The 23,083-nt window shown below is 35.7% G+C and overlaps 1 protein-coding gene across 3 annotated transcripts in view; it reads left to right on the plus strand.

The window, feature by feature from the left end:
- Positions 1–23,083, plus strand: part of LARS2 (leucyl-tRNA synthetase 2, mitochondrial) — an 88,230-nt gene that overhangs the window by 28,854 nt on the left and 36,293 nt on the right. For all 3 annotated transcript variants that reach the window (XM_075143217.1, XM_075143218.1, XM_075143219.1), the window contains 6 exons: positions 1,570–1,713; positions 13,100–13,207; positions 14,769–14,928; positions 18,182–18,286; positions 21,192–21,307; positions 22,288–22,571. In XM_075143217.1, coding sequence (XP_074999318.1) covers positions 1,570–1,713; positions 13,100–13,207; positions 14,769–14,928; positions 18,182–18,286; positions 21,192–21,307; positions 22,288–22,571 — 917 coding nt within the window. The remainder of the gene's footprint in view (positions 1–1,569; positions 1,714–13,099; positions 13,208–14,768; positions 14,929–18,181; positions 18,287–21,191; positions 21,308–22,287; positions 22,572–23,083) is intronic.

Here is a 23,083-nt window from a genome sequence, read left to right on the forward strand (position 1 = left end):
TTCAGAACTTATAAATTAAAAGATCGTTACTTTAGAGCCAACTTCATAATGTGTTGTATCATTACTGAAGAAGTTGTGTGTTCTGAAAGTCTAGAAAATAGATCTGTAATAGTGGAATATATTGATTGCTTTTAATTTCCCAATGACTTTTCAAAAGCCTTTATAAAAAACTGGTATTACTAGTAGGTAACAGATAAAAGGTAGGCAAACTGTAAAAAGTTTAAATTCCAGTGACATACTGAATTCACACAAGCTTCATTTGAAAGTGAGTTTGTTTTTATCAAAGAATGACTTTCATTCATTTCATTATGATAAATTTTGTATAAATCGATGTAGGTAATCAGACTTCATGCGCACGCACACACATATACCACACACTGATAACAAAACCAGCAACAGTATTCCGAAGGAGGAGGATCCATGCATCCGTCTTTCTGCTGTCCTCGCTGTAAGATTTGTAAAATGGTTGTGATATTTTACTCTTTCTAAGAATATGTAGCATATTTAAAACTAAGCAATATCAGTTGTTTGGAAACCGGGGCATTTCAGAATGTGATCAGTGATAGATAAAATGTAAAGTGAGTAATATGAGGACAGTGATTAGTTTTTAGACTGAGGTATTAAGTCCTCCCCATACCCAAAGAATGCATTTGAAATTTTCAAATAATGATTAATGTATTAGAACACTATGCAGCTGGAGCTACTGTTTTTCAGTCAGGCTGATTTAACTTTGATTTAGCTCAAATACTAAAAAACGGTCAAAATAATGGATTGCTCTTCTTTATCACTTTGATTTTTTTTTTCTTTCTATTCATTTTTTCAAGTTAATGTCTAGCATTGAGTACCACTTCTGGAATGACCGTTAGGATTCTTTTGTGGTCTTAGATCATTTATGATAAATGATCAGCTAAATTGTTCAACACTGGGGTGAGTGAGTTTGATTTTTGCTCCCTCCCCAGTATGTTATGTCTGGTATTTCAGTTAGCCCTCAACAAACAAGGTTTGTGGAGTTGAACATGAACACGAATTTTCTTTAATGTATTTGTATTGATAAGGAAAGATGATTCCAGAAGTAATTCACACAGTTGACAGAAGTTATGTGCAGAAAATACCAACTCTCTCACTTGAAATGTAGTTGACCACTATAATACTTCTTTGTGATTCTGTCCTCTCAAGTTGGAGCTCCTCGGTTATTCATCCCCCTCAGTCTGACTCAACGCTTTTGGATTAGTGGTGGGCAGCTTTTAAGCATCAGACTATGTAGTTTGCAATATAGTCAATTGGAACACTTACCTATTTAATATTCAAGTGTCAACCTATCCTGCTAGCATGATCAATCAAGGCAAATGCTGCCAACTGCATTCTTGGGTTTTTGGAGTTCTGAGAAGATGAATATTTAAAACATCTTTAGTTGAGTCCATGTCACTGATTCAAATGGATGCTATAAAAATGTAGAAAAGTCGGGGGCCCAAAGAATGTTTCTGGATAATTCTTTTGGTGTCTGAAAAGTAAGATTCTGGTTTTAAAATAGCTGCTGAAAATATTTTTTCTTCCTGCAACTTTTTTTAGGCCTTGGTTAATTGGGATCCAGTGGATCAGACTGTTCTAGCTAATGAACAGGTGGATGACAATGGTTGCTCATGGCGTTCAGGAGCAAAAGTGGAACAGAAATACCTCAAACAGTGGTTTATCAAAACTACTGCTTATGCAAAGGTATGTGAATACAGTTTTTGGAAATTATGGTAGCACTTAAAAGAAGTGACTTTTCATCCAGAAATATTCGTCAAGCTGAATGTGGTCTTTTATATATGCGTGTTTGTGTAATATATAATTATATAATAATATACGTGATCTATCCCTGTGTACGTGTGTATATAAAAATTATTATCCCTGAAGTCTTTCTGTTCACATCTTTAAGAATTCTAAGTAATTGGTATGGGATTAAGTTTTGAAGAAATCAAAAAGCATAAATTAGAGGTGAATGAATGAATTCTGCATTCACACATTGTCATCCCATATTTACCATCAAGCGCTTTTCCGCATATTTTCAGTGTACAGCTGTGCAATCTTTTGAACTAGAAACTTGTTCGCCTAGTCAGCCTGTTGGACTTATGGGCATGGTATAAGCAATGGAGTACAGCCTGTCACCTAGCATTCCTTTCCGCGTGTGTCTGAACCATAGTTCTTTATGATTAATTGCTGTTTATTGAAGATCATTTGGAGCTTCTATTATACTTTACTTCATACTCTACTCTGATTATCTGTAATTTAAAAAATATTTTCAAGTTATTTAAACATCCTTTCTTGTTACGAGCTCAGATTTTGATTGTGATGGGACAGCATAGCTTCCACACCTAGGAATTCTTCAACAAAATTTTTGGCTTTATGCTCTCTGAGATGAAAGTATCGGCTTCCTGTTTTGTTTGGGTGAAGTTTTTATCCCATCCAAGTGTTTAGTGTATTGAGACTTCAAGTACAGATTGAGAAAGTTATTCCCAAGAAAATATTAAAAATTCATCTTTGACCCTTTTCCTGAGCCACAGATTCAAGAGACCGAATTTCCACCATCATCCAGGGAGAAGAAATTCAGGTCTCACTCTAGGTCCACTCATAATAAAGAGAAAAACCTTAGATATTCTGCCTGATGCTTTGATTCCTCATGCACAGAGAGGTACTTGAGATGCATGTTTTCTGTTTGTGCTGCCTGTTCTGGCAGTAAGGAGGGAACATTTGCCGTAGCTGAAGCAAAAATGGAGCATGTCTGCACAATCACAAAATGATCACAATGTTCTGAGCTTTTTCTTGGTGCTCTTGTCACCAGATTTCATGATCACCTTTGTGATATTTCAGGGTCTGCCCCAACTCACAGTTTCCCTCAGTTTGAGGCTGGAGCTTCACTAGAGCTTGTACCTTTACTGATACATCTTTTGTCTATTGTCTTTATAGAGGTTGTAGGAAGTAATGACTGGTATTTCTGGGCTGTATCCATGCTCGCACCACATCACTGTTTACTTACCTCCCTCTAAGAGGGGTGAATCAGCCTTAAATTTTTACTCATAAAGACCAAAAGACAAGACCGAGGAGTTTTTCAGTAACCTTGAAAACACCCTTGGCTTACGGGATTATTACCTCTTGCTCAATGTCCACCTCGTGTAGGGAGGAGGATTTATCTTTTGTCTTTAGTCTCTGACCTAAGAAATGTCGTTACAGGAAAGGCATCAGCTCTTGGGATGATCACGTCTCCCACATGTATTTTCCGGTAAGCAGGCTCAGCTGATGACAAGAAGTAACTTATGCCTCCACAGCACCCCCTCATCTTCCCCCCGAAGATGTCACCTCAGGAGACTACCATATCCCATACTTACATGAAGGGCAAAAGTGCAAACAACCCCTTGTTCTTGAACATCTTAGTGGCATCATGAATGAGAGCTGCTTCTACTTTTCATTTGGGGATGAATATTTATGTCAACCCCTACAAAACCTTTAAGCATTACCACAGAGGGCAGTTGAGTACTCTACAGATCTCTGTAAAGGTTTCCCAACATTTTGTTCTGTGCATGATTGATATTCTGTAGGGTCTACGCTAGCTGATACAACCGCGTTGATGAATGATGCCATATTGCTCCCAGCTCAAGTGCTTTGGCAAGCATTGCCTTCATGTGCTCCCACTTCTTGTACAGTGACAGATGCTACCAAGTATCAGCAGGTGGTTTGGATTTTCCTTTTTACTCACCCTCCACTGACTCCCGTTTTTGTTGCTGTGGTTCTGGCACATTTTGAACAGTCTCACTCTGCTTCTTTTGGCAAGGGCTTTAAACATTTGGTTGTAGAGGGGGAAAAAAATTACTTTTCTTCCCCCCCAAAACCTTCAACTAAGAATAGCAGATTACCAGACTCTGCTGTTCTAAGTCCAATATCTGATATTAGATGGATTTCATGCTTTGGAAGATTAAGATAAATAAATTGCCTTTTTTGGTACTTAATTTTTTCTTTCAAGTTGCAAGAGGCTAGATGACATAGCATGTTGTGTCTTACTTTCTGAAGAAGACTGTTTTGGTCATACAGCTCTGAATGGCCCATGAACTGCAAGCCGCAATTGAAGATTGTACATCGGAGGGAGACTGTCTCTGAGCTAACACTGGACAAGTACTTCAATCGTAGAGACTCTGTGCCCACACTGACATAACCATGAAGCTTCACAACAGTGTTTTGACAGAAGCCAAATTACAGATCTTAAATGCTACAACTTTGGCTCCTCTTTCCGAATATCTTGACTAATTATCCTCAAAACTCAACTTTGCACACATTTCTTCATTCCTTACAATAGTCATCCCAGTTCTTTTCAAGGAGTGGTAGGAGACATGAGTCCTTCCTTCTAAATCTGTTTCTTTTGTATACTCTTTCTTTGGATTCAGGCTGTTGACAGTTGATCTGAATCCATATTGTCCTAAATAGCATAGTGTTGAACACCATGGTGACAGCAATCACTCTTCCCAGCCTATTCCTAAAGCCTTCTTTCCCACCTCTTTTCAAAAGCCCTTGCCAGGAGACCGGGCTTTTTGAGAGAGAGATGTTCATTTACCTTTATAATTTACAGAGCCTTTCATCTTGGAGCAGAGGGTCCAGATTTTACAGAGCTAGTCCTAATACGTGTGGAGGGTAGAGACAACTTTAACTTTAAGAAGCTAAAGGTCTTCAATCACTAGTATGATTTTAGGATGATTACATTAGTGGTGATAATAACTTCACTTCAACAGGGGATATTACTTCATGTCTCTTGATCTTGAAGACACTCATTTCCATAAAGAGATTTTCCTGGCTTACATCATGGACCACTACCAGTACAACTTCCTTGAAAGTTTTTGCTGTTTAGTGACTTCACATATTTGTGCTTCTAATGATAAATAAGTACAACAATTGGGTTTTTTTATCCTTATCTGACAGTTTGCCAATGAACATACCTCTCTAGAATAATACCAGGTTCTTTATGGATCTCACTTCCCTTTTTCTTCAGTTGTTTGAGGCTCACCATGAATATCTGTATAGTACCTTCTCTGCAGTTATTTTCAGGCACCTGAAGGCTCAGGATGCTACAGTACCAGAGAGCATTTTTATCCAAGCTGGGCTTAGATGGTTACTTATGGTGGTCCAAATGCCAGGCTCCTGTAAATGGGAAATCTGAGAGGACATTATAAAGACTATCTTTAATGAGACTGGGGATTTCAAATCCATGGTCAACCTTTTTTTCATTAAAAAAACAATGGAAACAGAAGTTCACCCTTCCAGAATTTGTCTGGCTCTGAGGTCTTTAGTCCCCATTTCTGAGTCAATTGCCTGTTGAACATCTTTTGTCCAGTTCTGCTTCTTTTGAAGGTGTCTAGAAGGTTAAGGCAAAATGGTGCCAGATGAGTGTGGTCAAAATCATTCTGATCCGAAGACCTATGTTTTCTGTCAGTACAGAGTAGGTTTTTGAGCCATACTGCCAGAATTCATATCAGAACTCACCTAGCCCTCTATTTCCTGTATCTCACAGCTTGGACAAGTTCATGGGCACAGAGCAGGTTTATTCCTTCCTTGTGTGAGATGTTCTTACTTGGTTTGGGAAAAGGTAGAGAGCTAAGTGGATCAGGCTTTCTGTGAGTTGTATGGCTAGATTTCTGTTATTCACTGAAGTTTCACTACTTTTTATTTTGAAATTAAAAAAATGGGAGGCACTAAGAGGTTATCTGATAGTAATTTAATCCTTGCACCTTTTGGGGAAGATTTGTATTTTTTTCTCACTTTGGCTACTTTTAGACTTAGAGGGTTAGTATTCTTTAAGTGTGTTCCACCTCTCCCACTCATCTTTCTCCAGTGAGGCCTTAATCTGGCTTTGGTATCTCATGGGGAAAGCCATTTGATTCTGGTCACCTTTTGCTTGCACCTTCCATGGTGACTATTATTTCTTCTGAAAAGTTTACAGAAATTGAAGATCAAATGTCAGAAAGCTCCACCTTCCTTGCCCTTTTTCTCCAACAAGGCTCTCTGCAAATCTGTTCCCTATTCCTTCCAGAAGTTATCCCAGAGTTTTATTTAAGTTGACATGGGGGAAAGCATGTTGAAAAAAAGCTTTATTTATGGTAAGTAACTCCTTTCCTGTGTGGCTTAGAGGAAAATGTAAATCTTTATTTCATAACCATGTTTCATCGACAAGGTTCCATTTAAAATACATTTAATGAATCTGCTATCCCTTAATTCTTCATCCAAATTACCAGCTAGCAATAATGGCTGAATATGTATGCCTACAACTCATTTTCTTCTTGGAGCATCCACAAATTGGTTTGTTGTTAACTATTCAACCTATTTATACGGCATATTGATGATCTTTCTAGTCATTTGTGTTCCTCTCTTTCACCTATTTATCATTGTATATTTTCTCCTGTATCTCACAACCTTAATAAAAATAAATACTAGTAAGGGTAATCTTCATCTGCAATGCTTAAATTACTAGTCAAATAGCAACAAGGAGTTATGTGATCAGTAATGGGCTGTGAAATCATCTCGTGTGTTACAGGAGTCAGTGCTTCATTCCTACACAGGCTATTCTTTAGATTTCTGTTGTGTCCAGAGGAATCATCTTCTGTGGGTTTTCTTTGATTTCTTTATTGTTACTGCACCAACTCATAGTCCTTTCTTGAAATAAAAAAATGTGAACAAACAAAGCAGTGTTTGCTCACATGGCAATTTACTATTGGCAATGAATTTTTTTCAAAGGGCAAAAATATTGACCATGCTATAAACGCTTAGCAGAGAGCACTTTGGTTATGTAAAGTAATAAAGTAATCATGACCCATTTTTTAAACTGTGAAATATATATGAAATGGTCTAGCAGCTTTTATGGATTTTTAAAGAACATTTTAATTGTCATTTTTCTTTTGACAGATTTCTTTGATAAAAGAATGCCTTAACTGATGGCATTATTATTCAAATTGTTGTCTGTGCATTTAAGATGTTTAAGCTAAAACATTTAGTTGCTATGGTTACCCAGCTGAATCTGTAGGCAGATTCATTGGAAAAATCTATCTGTAAATGTTAGTATTTTCTGTGTGTACCTGTAAATTGCTGTTATGGTTTTTTATGCACAGTCAACTGAGTCCTCGAATGAGAATCTGTAAAGTTAGTCTTTGCATAGTTCCCGTTCTTCCTAAATTAATTTTGTACGACATTTTTTCATATTTTACTTTTTAAAAATCACCCAAATAGCCAGAATATAATCTTTTTTTGAACAAAATAAAATCGCACTTGAAACTTCAAGTTTTGTTTTAAATCATCTCCCTTCTTTGCACAGCAGTAAGGTAGTATATGTATGTTTAATTTAAATACTGGGGAAAGTGACAGGGCCTACAAAATTCTGCCACTCTAATTTACAGTTGCAATACAGATAAGGAGTACTCTTTTTTTTTTAATAGTTTTTTTTTTCGTACAGACATTTAGAGACAAATCCTTCTCATATTCTGTGAAGCACAGGAACTTAGATTTTAACATGGTGCTAACTCTGTGAAGGGAAAACAACAAAAGATCTACCAGATCTTCTCCAGTTTTTCTCTGGGTTTGTGCTGTATCTGACAGCCCCTTTGTCTGGTCTGAATAGAATTGGAGTTGTTTCAGGTAAATTGTATTTTGCTTGATTTTTTTATTTTCTTTTTTTTTTCTGAGATATTAAGCAGAATGGTAATGAAATGTAATGAAACTGAAGTACTGCATTTTGGGATGTTGAGAGTCTTGACAGTACTTTGGATTTCATAGCATGAGGTAATGCCTCATCATTGAGGAGAATAGAAATGCTGGCTCTTTATAGTTTTTCAGGCTTTATGTGTGATTTTTTCACTTCACACGCTTGGGGTCTAGCTCATAGTTGTCTTCTTCCAACAGAATGGGCCTGATAAACCTTGCTTTGAAACTCTTCCTCTTGAGTCAGGCTGAGAGCTTTCTCCTGGACAGGGACCAAGAGCACTGTTTCCACAGCTTGCTTAGCACTTCATTAATAAAAAAATGACACCGGCTTTGTCAGCTTGGCAAGACAGAAAATTGTTTGTGGATATCCAGACCAGGCTGATCTTTTCACCTAAGTTTAAATGCAGCATCTCATTTGATGCTACATCAATATAAATTTAAGTTCCTGTTGGCATAAGATTAATCAAAACAGTGAATGCTCAGTACTACTAAAAATGGTAAGAGATGTTTTAAAGAGCTTTTATATTTATGGAATCAATTACTCATTTATCCCAAAGATATGCTTCATTATATTGGAGAGGGAGTATCTTCTCTTTGGTAATTGCTACAATGAGAACAACACAGGAGAGCAAATCTGGAGAAGAACGCTGGCTTTACTTTTTGCTTTTGAGGAATCATTTCTTTGCTTCAGTTCTACACAGTCAAACTAGAGGTGTTTGTTGACCATAAATTATATGATAAAGAAAGGGGAAAACTCTGATGGTTCAGACATGTATAAGAAAGAATTTTAAGCACACACAGTATCTGTGTTGTTGCTCCTTTTTAATGTGTGTTTTCAATATACTTCACACATGGGAAATAAGAGTCAAGAGTGACCTACGATAGTACAGGCAGAAACTACTGAAGGTAAAAAAAACAACAAACAAAACAAGAGATTAAATACCAGCAGAAGCTGTACTTGCATAATCACAGTTGGAACTGTGCAACAGAGCGCAGAATAAAACAGTGGGCAGCCTAACTTTAATTTTCTGTACTTTAGTTAATATATTAAGTTGTATAAAATTATTTTGTGTAATCTTTAGTTTATATTTGGTTACTCTTTTGGGAGCTTGATCAAATAAAGTGAAGAATTTTGTTTTAATCCAAATAGATCTTGAATATTTCTTTGACTCTTCTTCAGAAGCAAAGCTTTTTATTTTAATTTTATTTTAATTTAGTGGAAGACAATTTTATTTTGCTAATGAATTGAATGCTTTTGAAATGAAACCTTTTGCTGACCTTTTTATTTTAGTCTTCTTGTAAATTTGTCAAACTTCATTGAAGTGTATTCATTGACAAAAGAGTAAACATTTGGCTTTATAGCTTACATTTAGATTTTTCACTTTATTTCATTTACTATCATGGAGGAGTTGAAATTCTCTCACTAAGTGTGAAATTAGTGGCAGGCACCGATCATACTAAAAATTTTAGTTCCCGAAGTCAGAGACTGAATTTTTTAGGGGCTCAGCAGAATCCTCCCTCTTTGAACTACAAGCAAGAGCGGGACTTTTGGAGTTGAGATACTCTTGGGAAATTATAAAACACTTTGTTCTTTGATTTTATGTACTTTTTTCTGTCTGAAGATTGCTAAACTGAAGTTCTGTTTTTCTATGAATCTTCAACAGACTAAGCAGCTGGATATGTCAGATCAGTTTAGCACTTTCAGATGCTTTACTTCTAGTTTCAGACTTGGTCATCGTTGTGTGTGATGAATTTTCAGCAAACTCATCTTGATTTTCTGATTCTCTGGTCATCTGAGCTGGTTGACTTTCATCTTCTAGCTATGCCAGAATTTTCTAGGTGTTCTGAAAGAGTAAAGCAGTCCTGTGAAACGTTAGTTTATCCTGAATCTTCAACTTCTCCAGCACTTAAGTCAAACTTTCCTAAAGGTGTAAGAGCCTTGAAGTCATTCTCATCCCTGAATATAGCTTTGAATTCTTTAGCTTTTTCCTGAGTCTATCTTTAGATCTGAAAGACTGCCAAAATGTATTTATGCTTTACCTTGACTTGTGTTTAATTAAGATGGGAGTAATTTCTCCTGTAATTAGACATTTGCATTTTAAGTTTTATCGTCTCTTCCTGAGCCATGAAAAATGAAAGTAGAAAGACTCTGCTACCTGACGTTCCCAAGTTTCTCACTATTAAGTCATCATCAGAAATTTGAAAGTGGAATTTATTTGATAAGTTTATTACTCTCTGCTTACTGGATTGTAAGGTTGCTGTTGTTCTTTGTCCCTTGCAGCGCCCAACATGCTTTTACTTTTGTTTATTTGCCTATCTGCTGGGAATCTTCCTGTTGATTGTCTTTTCTGTGTTACCTATTTTACAAACTTGTGGCACAGATGACTAGGAGTTATGTACATGCCCTTAAGAGTCAGAATTTTTGTTTAAGGAAATCATATCAGTAATTGCAAAATAATAATCGGAGCAGAATTCATGGGACTACTTTAATGATTCATAAGATGTTTTACCAAACATGGCAGTGATTTTAAAAAAGAACATGGAAGCAAAATTCATGGAGTCAATATTTAACTTTTCAAACACTAGCTTATAATATTCAGCAATTTCTATGCTAGCGTTGGTCAGCTTCAATTCAAGAGTTTCATATACCCAAACAGGCTACATATAACTTTTTAAAATTAATAATAGTTTTAACATATATTTATAGATTTATGTTTTTGCAAGGTGTAGTGCAATTGGATTTGAAAACAAAAATTTTTTTAAAAGGGTTTTCCTTAAGCAATTTTTAAAAACCTCCTAATTTGCATGGATGAATTTCGAATGTACAGTGCATTAATGTGTGTAAGAATTAATGTGCTTTTCTACTTTCCTGTTAGTGAGTATCCTAGGTTAATTTACCATCCAGAAACACTTATTAACATGCTAGCAGTATACATACTGTATATTTTTTGCCTCTGTAACAATTTGTAAAGTGTTTGTGTTTTACATTTGTTCATCTTCTACTTCACCTGCTATTTGTAGCCTTGACAAGAAACCAAAGTAGTGTGACGAGTACAAAGAACAGAGAATCATAATTCCACAGTGAAAATTTTTAAACTTTTTTTTTGTGTTTTTTTTTTTTATCACGCTATGCTACTGTTCATGTGCATATTAAGATGTGAAGGGTTTGTGTTTGCAAATTCTGCTAGGCTGTGTCATCATGCAGAATAAGTTTTGTTATATTTGTTCAGGTGAAGCTAAGTTGGCTCTTACTGTATTTAGCTGCATGAAGCAATTGCATTATTAAAGAAGAATTGGGCTAAGTCAAACTGTAGCCTATAGCTCCTAATAAGGCCAACTAACTAGAGTTAAAATCATTATCACACTGGTATTAAGGATCTTGATGTATTAATCCTGCAGTGAAAAAACATCTTGAAAGTTTTGCTGGCAAGCAATTACAGCCTGTACAGTTTCAGTAGAGCGCATGCACATTTAGCTGCTTCTGCCAGCAAAATATAATGTAGATTAGGGTGGATATCCAAGCAGGAGAATTTATAAAAATCTGCTAATGTGTCCAGCCAGTTCTATGTGTATTGGCACAATTTCATTCGTTCTAAAATGCATAAAGTTCTTACAAAGAATGTATCCAAGTATTGTGTCTATATATCTCTATATCTATATATATCTCCAGTTATTCATTATTCATTGGTAGATATGTATATACATGGATTATTCATGGCCGATAAAGCTCAGTAGTCTCTGGAACACTAAAATTAATGAGAATAATGAGAATTTGGAATTCTCTGTGATATAGTATACTTGCAATTGTGAGCTGCAACTGATTAAAGTTACAGTATGATTAAAAACCTTCCAAAACCTTGCCATTCTATTATTTGTAAATCATCAGAAAATGAATTTGATTCTTCAGGATGTAGAAAGCAATAATAATCCCAAGTGGTGGTATAATACTATGATTTACGAAGGACATGCCCTTTGTTGTATTTTGAATGAGAGATACACAACAGAGCAGCAACTAGAAAGTAATCCTTATAATGTCTTTTCTGCATGTCACTCTGAAAATATTTAAGAAAGTAATTAAAACACAACAGTTGAAAAAGAATGAGTTGTATATTCACTAATTATCTAACTACCCACTATTTAATTTGAGCAGCATGTAATAGCTACTGTCTATCCTTGCAGGTTGTAAGCAATTAATGAGATAATAAAGAGCTTGCACATTTGATGTTGGGAGTCACAGCCGAAGGAAAAATTATTCAACACATTGCCTTATTCTTAGATTTTAACTGTAATTGTTCAGCATATCCACCATCTGTCTGAGTGACTCATGCCTCTGGCTGTACTTCTGCCAAAGTAAAGATTTTGGACAGTTATGGAGTATTCATAACACAAACGTGAAGTGTTATGAAGTGAAAAATAAGATGAGCTTTGAGTTATCCATCCCTTTGTACATCTTCTCCTTTACTTTTTTTATAGACTTCTTTTATTAAAAACGTACTATTCAAATGGTTTAGGCAAATATTAGTTGACTTGGAATAGTCTGTTATGTTTCCATGCCACACATCAGAAAGCACGTAAATATATGAATATATCTCTTGCTGAGTATAAGTATACATAGAAGTTACAGGTTGGCTGTTGGACATTATGGCTAATGAAGGAGCCAACACTTAATTTCTTCTCTGCTGCATAATAATATATTATACCATTATTATATTATTATAGTATTATTATATATATTCTGAATTTAATATGAACCCTTATTATTATGGTTTGGGTTTGGTTTTTTTTTTACAGGATGATATCACCTAAAGATCCCACTCAATTTTACAGCCTGTTGTACGTGGTAAAATATCAATATGAAATACGAAAAATAGATAGGCAGCTGGAAACTCTATTTTGCCATTTTAAGTCAGAGCTTGAAAATTTTACGACACGTAAATGTCTTTTGTTTGACTGCCATCTCCAGGCTATTGTCTAGAAAAACTAATCCAAATGCAGGCTTCATACCTGCGAGCACATCTCTTGTGTCAGTAGTCTTGTTCAGCTCGTTAGGTCACTTGCATGTCCCACAATTCACACCCATTGGGAATATTTTCTGTGTTTCTTTTCATCTAAGGGTTTTGTTCTGTGTATAAAGTTTAGTCCATTCAAAAGGAAGGCCTCTTTTAATAACAACAGGATCTCTGTTGGAGACATCAGACCTCTGGCTTGTGCCATGTTAATTCTGTTCTCAGAGAGATTAATTTGGGGCAGCAGCCGTATAAAACCACCTCTTCCTATGTTTTTACCAGCACCTTATAATTTTGCTGTTAGTTATAATTAAACCCATAGTCTTAATTTGTATGCTTACCAAAGCTGAATGTTCTAATTCTGTCTTTTATTGCATCAGGCTATGTTTGATGCTTTGTCCGATCTCCCTGAGTGGTATGGTATAAAAGAAATGCAAGCAAATTGGATAGGTGACTGTGTTGGATGCTATCTTGACTTCTCACTAAAGGTAAGTCAGAAATTTCAGTGCTGCTACCTTGGTTGGGCTAACCGCAACCCCTGAAATGCATGATGGGAATGGATTTTCAGATCTAAAAAGCTTGAAACCTACTAAAAGAGATTATTGTACATTCATGCCCAGACCAGCACAGATCCTGAAGAACACCACTTGTGGGTTGAAGAGATACTCCCTGCTGTCCTCCTTAGGAAAGGGTTTGTGTGTTCAAGTGCAACGTCGGATGCAAATTGGCTGTGTGTATTTGTGCCAAAATACATGCCAGCTAATAAGCATTCCCGAAAGCCAGGACATTTAGGGGAGCAGTACCAAGAGCAGTATCAAGTGGCACTGCACCAGTCAGCTGGGATCTAGCTGGGCTTTAGCTCCGCTCTGCACAGCAGCTTCTCTGTCAGACCCAAGCTGACCTCAGGCAAGCCACTTTATTGATGTTTGTCCATTATTTAATTTATTACATACAGGAATTAAAATAATGAAAACCAGACAATTGGGTAGTGATGGAGCTACAGAGAAGTCTGGATAGAAAGAAAGGAAAGGAAGGAAAGAGAAACCTTAAGAGAATTATGATTATCTAAAGAAAAATGGTAAAACGAAGTCCTTCTGAAGAGGTACAAAAGGCTTTGAATATGATAGTGACAGAAGAGATTTTCAGAGACCCTGATGGAATTTCAGCCCTTGGGCTTCAGAGCTTTATTGTGCTCATTTACTCTGGTCTAACATTTTAAAAGTGAAGTCTTATTTTAAAATATTGAATTTTTGGGAACCTCAAATTGAGACAGCTTAAACTTTCTTAATACCTCTGAACTGCGCACTGCTAGAAGGTGCATTTTTGTATTTAAGTTATTTTTGCCAATTGTTTCTGAAAATGTATCAATATCAACCAATACCTGTTGTAGAAAAATCTCCTTCTAAGACCCTCATACGCTCCAGAGTTAATTGACCTAAAACATAAAGCCTGTTGATAGTGCTGGGTGATAATTCTTAAGCAATTCTTAAACAGCCTTCTGGGTTTATTACTCTCATTTTAAGTCCAGTTGTTTTAATGTTGTGCTACCTTTTATTATTTTATTCCTGTACGTAAGTTGCAGCATTGACTTCATCAGAGAAGTGTGGTGAAAAGCCTGGTAGCTGAGAAAATCTTAAATTCTCCTTAGATTTCAGAGGTAACATCTCATTTCCGTTTCTTGGAATCAGGGCATGCATATTAAAAGGGAATAGAAGGATTCCAGGTTACTTAACCAGGGATTGAATCTAGCTCAGTAGCACAATGTAATGTTACATAGGGTTTTAGAATATAAATTTTTTTTATATATTTGGATAAACTGGGGCAAGATTGTAAAGGAGCTTTCTCAAGTAAAACTAAATTTTGTCAAGATTTCATTCTAGAAACTCCCTGTAGTGAGAATACATCTGGCTTTGATATTCAGAATTGTATATTTCTACAGGGTGATGTATATTTGTTAGTTGCATAAAAAGGAAGGGGAATCTTAAAACCACTGCACTTCCAATGGAGAAAAAAGTAAATTCATCGGGGATATTTTCTGCTCCTTTTCAGGTTAATGGTAAAGTAACAGAAGAGAAGCTAGCAGCTTACACCTATACGCCTGAAGCCATTTATGGAGCTTCCCATTTATATATCTTACCGACTCACAGACTGCTGCATGGGAATAGCAGTCTCAAGAAAGTCTTTCAGAAGGAGTTCATCCCAGGGAAAGGTGGTGGTTTTTTCATACTGCATTTTGTTGTAGAAGAGTAAGAATTTTAGAGAGTGATCTTCAGAGAATGTGTGTCAAGCTGAGCATGCGCTGTTCCCGTTGAGAGGGAACAAGTCTTTTGATTCTTTGTATATGTCAGACAGTATCACATCAGCCTGTCCTGGCTTCAGATACAGTAACAGCAGCTACGTTAGAATTCTTCCTTTTATAATGGCTGTAAAACTTCATAGTATATAAAAGCAGTGGAACAGATTCTTGTTTCCTCATGTACCAGAAGTGAATAGTCCAACTCTGACTATGCCAGCCCATTGGAAAATCTCATGGCTATATGGTAATTTGTCGTTAGCACAAAGACAGCAGAACCAGCTCTTGCACCAACGATGATCTCTTCCTGTCATAAGGAATATCAAGAGGGCAAGAGATCATTAATACGTAGCAAATACATCGATAGATAGCAAAACAATACTCTGCTGTGCAGATCCTTAGGTAATACAAGATTCTAATGGAGTAAATTCAGAGTAGCCCTATGGGAGGTCTTGACTTATACAGAGCATACAAATAAGAGGTAATTCTTTAATTGGGGTTGACTGATTTCCTGAAGGCTCCTACCACCAATTGCCTTTATTTAGCATCCCTGGCCTACTATTTTTTTGTTGTTTGGAAAACCTGGAGACTATAAGAGTAAATACAAAGTATACTGAATAATTTTTGTTTCCACTTCAGGCTGGTGTTCAATATTTACTTTTCCCTCACTGGTAAACATGTGGCTTCATTGTCTATATAACATCTGATGTCAACAGCAGTGAAGCAGGAATCTTGTGGGAAACCGATGGTTGAACAGAACCTGCTTTATTTTTGAGTGCTTCCTTTCTATAACCTTAATAAAGTTTGCTTGCTAGCAGAAAAAAATGGAGCCTGAATGTGTTGAGTATGTGAAGCCCTTGTCTCAGAGCTGAGCAAAGCTTGGAGAATTTTTATTAAGGAGCAAAGGAAGAAATTTGCAGTTCTTACAATTCAGCCAAATCAAAGCACTAACTCCAGAAACGCACATCCATGTATGTGCCTGTATCTTTGTTGGATCTTGTGCTTTAAGCCAAACCACACAGGTGCAAAACTTGTTTTTAATAAGGACTACAATACATTTTTTATATTGTTTTTACATTAAAATACTTGAAAGGCTTTTTTTTTGTTTCTGTTAACAATAAATTTCGCCTTTTGCTTGAGCTAAATTAAGAAACTCTCATCCAGAATAATGACAGCCATAAGACCTTGAAAAAGAGGCTTTAAAGTGGACACAATTCCAGAATCGTAACTCTGCTATTGTTGTGTACTCCTGCTACTCATAAATATACTTATATGCATTTTTCAGTTGAAATTGGCTCATATTTCTCACTATTTTCTTGAGCATTTCAAAGGCATGGACTGGTATTTTCCAAAGAAGATAACATAAAGGAGAAGAATTTCTATATGGACTTTCAGATTTGCATTTCAGCCATGGTACATATGAAGGGCCAACAATGGCATTTAAGTAAAAAGAAATTTTTGATGGCCTTGGATAGACCATATTTTCACATTAACCAAGATTTTTTAAAACATTCACCAGTAACATTGAAATTTTAATTGTTTTCTTTTCAGCAGAGATAGTCTTGTAACTCCCTTTCTTCACTGTGTTCTCATTTAAATAATTAGGAGGGTATGTTTTTATGTTTTCTAGGAGAGGAAAAAAAAAGATGTTGTATGTTCTAATTTTTTAGAAATTTTAGGCTATTATTATTTAAATAGAGGTGAGCAACCAGTTTTCAAACATTCATTTTTTTTAGCCTAGCAAAATTTACATTAATTTAGAATCTGGTAAGTCGTCTAGTTTTGTCAGTGTGAGGTATCTGAGATAGAAAGATTTGATCCTTACATTGTTCATTATCTCATTATAATACTGTGCATGCATTCTTTTACATTTGTAACTGTAATATCATTCTCTTTACGGCTATTATAATAATGATGTGAGCAAATGAGCAAAAGAAAGAGTGCCTTCATAAACTGGAGTTATTATTTTGGGTTTCAGCATAAAATCAAAATTATTGCTGGGTGGAAGAGAGAAGTTATTTTTAAAAGCAGACTGTCCTACCCACTCAGTATCCTGTTCATGAGGCTTTTTGCTTAGTTGCTGTTAAAGAGTGAAATGATTCCTTTTGTATATTTTTTAAGCAGAGGAGGAAAGCTCTGCGGTGGTTTGAACGTGAGAAATTTTATCTAGAATATGGGTATCTCTGAGACCTGAAATTTGAAAACGTAGTAATCAGAAATAAATAAATATATTGTTTGTGTTAACAAGACTGATGAGATATAGTAGCCCTATTCTCTAAAATGCTGTTATTTTATTTCAAGCAGATTTTATGTGTAGCAGTACAAGACAGATTTTCCTCAGCTTAGCTATGAAGATAGGTGAAAGGAAGCTCTTAACAGTCTGTATTTTAATTATTTTAATTATTTAATTATTTTAATTATCATCAACTTAAAGGCACTGAAAAAGTTAGAAGCAGGTCCAAATTGAGATGTGGGGTTTGAATCTTCAAAACTTGGAGTATTCAGGTTTGATTTTTCTTCTTGCCAAGCCACGAAAGCTGCACATTGTAAATCAATTTCAGTTTATCACCCTTGATTCTTTCCTCTTCTCCCGTTCCCTGTGGACATTAGGTTCCTCATCTCTAATATGAATATGAATATTCTGTTTGGAAATCGATTGGTTATTTAGGTTTCTTTTTTTTACGCTGGTCAGTATCTCTCATGTTTTGTAGTTCTTCTGTAAGAAAGCAAATCATAAGCGTAGTCTGTGTGCTCCGCTTCAGTTTCATCTGAATAACTGGATTTTTTTTGCTTAATTTTGTAATGTCTGCTAGTATATAATTCAGGGCTCACTAGAGTCAATTCATACAATTCTGCAGCACAAAAATAGTGGTCAAGGACTCACTATTTTTTTTTGTTATAGTCCAAATCTTACTCTGTTTTTATTCAGATGTTTGTTATAAGTATGTTTTCTAATCATGAAAATTTATCAGTCACACTTACTGAAGATTTTAATACGTCTGAACTTTTTAGAAATGTGATTAGGCTTTTCATTTTCTTTCTTATTTAAACAAAATTCTAATTTAAATTTCATGCATATTTAAGATAAACTGAGTTTTAATAGTAAGTAATGTTCTTAGCATATTTTCTGTCATATTTTACTTACCATGATCATTACATTTGTTTTCAGACTCGCTTACTTCAGTGACAGCTGTGAATTTGCTTACCCATCAGGAGATTCCTGTAGTCATCTCAGCAAAAAGCGATTTTGAGAATTTTCTCGATACTAAAATAGGTATGTGACATTTAATGTGTAAGTGAAATAGTATAGTTTTCAATTGCTGTGTTGGAGCACCAGATACTGTTGAGGCAAATCTTTGAACACGGTGGCTCTCTTCTGGACTTTGGAATCCTGTTCTTCGTTACTGTTCTTCATTAATGAAGAAGGAAGGGAAAAGTAGCTATGTGGAATCTGTCTGGGGGAGAGATTTACAGGATGATAAATTTTAATGGAAATATTATAAAATTAGTGCATTTAATGAGCTAAATTTGAGGATCTGCTTATCTTAAGAGGATTAATTACTTACAGTGAATGTGTATTTGGCTGTCTCTCACCATTCTTAATCAAAACAGAACTGTACCATTGTTTGACATAAACATTTTGCAAACAACCCAAACTTTTACCTTGTGTTTTGTCTTATGTTTACATAAATTATGTGCATCCTCATAGAGAAATGCTTCAGACAGTAAATGTACGAAACTTCCAAGTTTGACTTTTATCTGATAATATTTGTCTTGAGATCAGTAAAATAAACCAGAATAGGTAATAATTCTGTTCAGGTAGTCTTGGACAGTTATCTTGGACCCTTTATCTCTAAAGGAAGCGTTCCCATGATTTAGGCACCTGACTTAGGGTTGAGCATCCGTAAACGGCGGGGGAAGGGCATTGCTAGAGGATACTCTGAATTGCCTGGAGTGGGCTTCTCTTCTCAAAGTCATCCTATGAAGCAGGTTGTCTTACTCCTTTCCTGCATAGGGAGCCTAGCCCCTCAACTTAGGCAGTTAAGTACATATGGTTAGATGATGTGACTGTCCTTCTAAGTAAAATTAGAAATTGTACTAACTTTTAAAAATTGTGTCCGTTTTAATCTGCAAAGTGTATCTTCATCAGTAGCATCCGCCAAGTTTTTTGTTCACTGTTGTGTTTTGCTGTGGTCTCATCTCAACTGCAATGAGTAGGCAATGTTCTGTGCCAGTCCTCATAGAAAATAGTTCTTTATCTCTTCTTCCCCCTTTCCACTACATCCTTATCCCTTAAGTCCCTTTTGTTGCCTCCCTGTTGTTGATACTTCTTTCCTGCCCTGGAGCTACTCCTTTCTTCTCTACACCACTGCCAATGTTGGCTGTCCTTGCACAACAACTGGACTGAATAAAACCAGCTGACACTGCAAAAATGTCTTGGATGACCCTCACAAGGCTGATAGAAATTACTCACTTGAGCTCTATACCTTACTTACAACATGCCCGCATCTTACACTTTAGGAATGAATCTGTTTTTGAGAACCAGAACCTCTGCTCATGTAAGAGAAGCCAAATAATCGAGATACCCAATCGTATTTTTCATTAAAAGCTTCCAGCTTGCTCACTGGCACGTACCTTGGCCTTATGTCTGTTGGAAACAGGCCAGCTCTTCCCGGGAAGTTCTGGATGCCAGCTGTTGAACTTTGTGAATGTGCATTAATAGCATCATCTTTTCAAAAGAAGGAAGACCAAAAAGTGGGACCTGCTTTTTTTCCATTTGTAGAGCATATTGTGAAGCCACCTGTTGCAGGCTGCAGGGCTCTCTGACAAATTAAGATACATACATTATTCTATAATATGGCCTTGAAATGGCAAGAGCGTACATCTGCTGGAAAAATAAAATAGCGATTCCGCTAGTTAGGGAGTTATTTGTCACAGGGCAGTTTTGCTTGGTTTTCTTTAGTTATCTGCTTCCAAACTTCCATATATTGATAGAGCTAATCTATAGCAGGCATTTCATTGCCTGAACAAAGACGATTGTTAAACTGGTTTTCAATGAAGTAGTTTGTATGTTAATAATTCTGATGTGTTCAGCAATATTTTGAGAGTTTTTGTCTGTAGTTTTCACCAACCTAATGTTGACATTGGCTTATTGAAATAAGTTTCTTTGCCTTTTAAAGATGACAGCAATTGTGCAAGATTGTTCAAAATATTAAATGAATTATCACTGAAAGAAAAAAATATGCAGAAAGATGTATCTCCCTGTGGAAATAATAAATGTTAGTATCTCAATGTTATTTCAGAATACATGTGATAATAAGGTTAAATTTCTTAACTCACCCTGAAAGGTAGTCCTCCAAAGAAGAACAAAGTATCTTTCAAAATACATGCAGCAAAATCAGAGGGAAGATGTCATTCCATCCTTAGAAGAGGAACTTGCATTCAAGATGTATGACTGAGCCAAATAATAAGATGCAAAGGGAAAGATAGCATCAGGGGCCTTAAATACTGTGACTTCTATAACTGACTTGAACAGCAGTAGGAAGTGCTCTCGGTAGTTATATTCTGAAGAGAAAATTGATGTTACTTGAATTGTTTTCCTGAGATTATAAACAAATCATATCTTTCATAGTAAGTTAAAGGGATAGTAATATCAGAGACTGTTTTGTTGTGGTACATTTTAATAAAGTATGAAATTAGAAAGAGATTAAATTTACTATTGAAACAAGAGGACTATTTAGGCTGTTTGTTTAGTATTTGTTTCTCATATTAGCAAATAGAATTTAAATTTGTATTATTTAAATATATTATATTTAGATAATATAATTGTGTTGAAAAATTTATTCTTTATTCAAATTGTGTAGCTTTACTTTTAGGCTTTTTCTGAACCATCTAATTTTCAGCCTTTCCTGTGGTGGGACATTGATTAATGCTTGAATTACAGAGAAATTGAGAAAATGTGTTTGTAATTATTGCTGCTTGCATTTCACTGCTTAAAGAGCATTAAAAGATTTTTATTGTTCTTAGATTTTTAAACTCCTTTGGGCAAACATAAGTCATTATAAAAAGAGTGTCATAGAAATAAAATGTTTTGTCCTCAAATTGATGATTGATATCCATGTTAGTCAATCCCAGAACTAATTTTCTTTTTTTTTTTTTCTCCCTCCGCCCCACCCCAGGAATACCTAGTACAAGTGCAGAAGATGCTGCAGTAGCTAAGAATCTGGGCATTTCTTTCACTGAAGTCACTGAAACATTGCCAAATGGTTTGGAGAAAGTAATTAATTCTGGGGAGGTGGGTATACAAGTATGGAATTCTTTCCAACTTACAATAACAATGCAAACTAAATCTGTTTTCTCAAGAGTGCCAAATAATTTGTATGTTTAAAGGCTTTTTTTTTTTTTTTTAAAAGAATCAAGCCAGGCTTATGCTTCCAAATTTCTAGGAATAATTAAATGGCGAAATATGTTGGGCCTTCTGTAGCAATAAAATAAGGTTTTTTTCCTTTTGTGCAGGAGAAGAAGCTACAGTATTGGTCTGAGTTTTATAATGGAAACTGAATAATTGATCCTATGTTAAAAGTTGATTCTTATTTCATCATCTCAATACATTTTTAAGCTAAATATTAATATAATAGTCCTTTTTTCCATGTATTCATTGAAACATGGCATAAGCCTTTCTGGTAACATCTGCCTGAAGTGGCATAGAAATCTTATATTTAAATGTAAAATATATATGGTTTTATAGTTCTTGAAAAAATGCACTTGACAGCAGACAAAAAGCTCATATTCTATTACCTGACAGCTAGGGTCTAAGTGGTTAAGATGTATCTGTAAGCAAGAATAGAAAAACCCCAAATGAACGCAGGAGAATGAAAGCTGTTTCACTATCCACATTTCCTCAGTCTCTACCTTGTGTTGGTGATATTCTGGAAGTTTCAGTATACAGCAGTTGATTAAAATATCAGCAGTAAATGCAAATATCTGCCAATAAAGGCTGAAAGGGTCTACAGGGCAGTTTCTCAGCCTTGTTCTATTCAGACCATCAAGAACATTACCCTTTGGTAAGAGAGTTTAAATGAATCAAGTAACTGGTATGTGAATAGTCTCTTGGATAGAAGGATGTTAAGCAGCAGGAAGGGGGAAATTAATATGAGGCTCATAAACTTAGACTCTCAGAAATTGCATTTGTGACTTTTTTGTCTGTTCTTGCATTTTCACTGATAGCAAATACACATTTTTCTTTCTTCCTCTGTTTCTCTTTTTTTTAATCAGATGACAGGCATGACTCGTCAGGAGGCTTTCAAAGCTATTACCCAGCAGGCCAAAAATAAAGGAATAGGTGGAGACCTAACAAGTGATAAATTAAGAGACTGGTTAATATCTCGACAGCGGTACTGGGGAACACCTATTCCTATCATTCACTGCCAGACATGTGGCACTGTCCCCGTACCTTATGAAGACTTACCTGTGGTATTGCCCAATGTAACCACCTTCACGGGAAAGGGAGCCTCACCTTTAGAAACTGCTCCAGAATGGGTGAACTGTTCCTGTCCGAGGTAAGCCAATGTTGAATTTACTGCAAACTGGGAGAGATCGCTTTGTACCTGCCTGTTTCTTGTGCTCTTTCCGAAATTGTTGGAAACTGACCACTCTGAGCCAGGATACTACTCCAGAATGATGTTTAGTCTGACCCAGCATGGGGTTTTTTTCCTTATATACTCTGTAAAACTCCTATTTTGCAACACAGACACCCACTGCTATTTCTTCATAAACAAGCTGAAGCAAAACTCTTTGTTTTTAAGTTGGAGGAAAGAAAAAAGGGAAAAGAGAATGATTTTCTCCCTGCTCTCCGTTTCTTAACAGTATTTCTCACCTCATTTACTACAAGAATTTTCATTATCTTTCTCCAGCAGAGTTCATATAAAGCTTATAATGATTATTGAATTATTTCCTTTTGTTAAGGAAACTAACATTGTGTTCATTTTCTTAGCAATAGTCCAACAATAAAGTGTTTCCTCAGCTATATAATTCTTTATCATGAAGAATCACATTCACTGTATCTTAGAGA

Source organism: Calonectris borealis, chromosome 2 (genome assembly GCF_964195595.1).
Source record: "Calonectris borealis chromosome 2, bCalBor7.hap1.2, whole genome shotgun sequence".
Taxonomy (NCBI): Eukaryota; Metazoa; Chordata; class Aves; order Procellariiformes; family Procellariidae; genus Calonectris; species Calonectris borealis.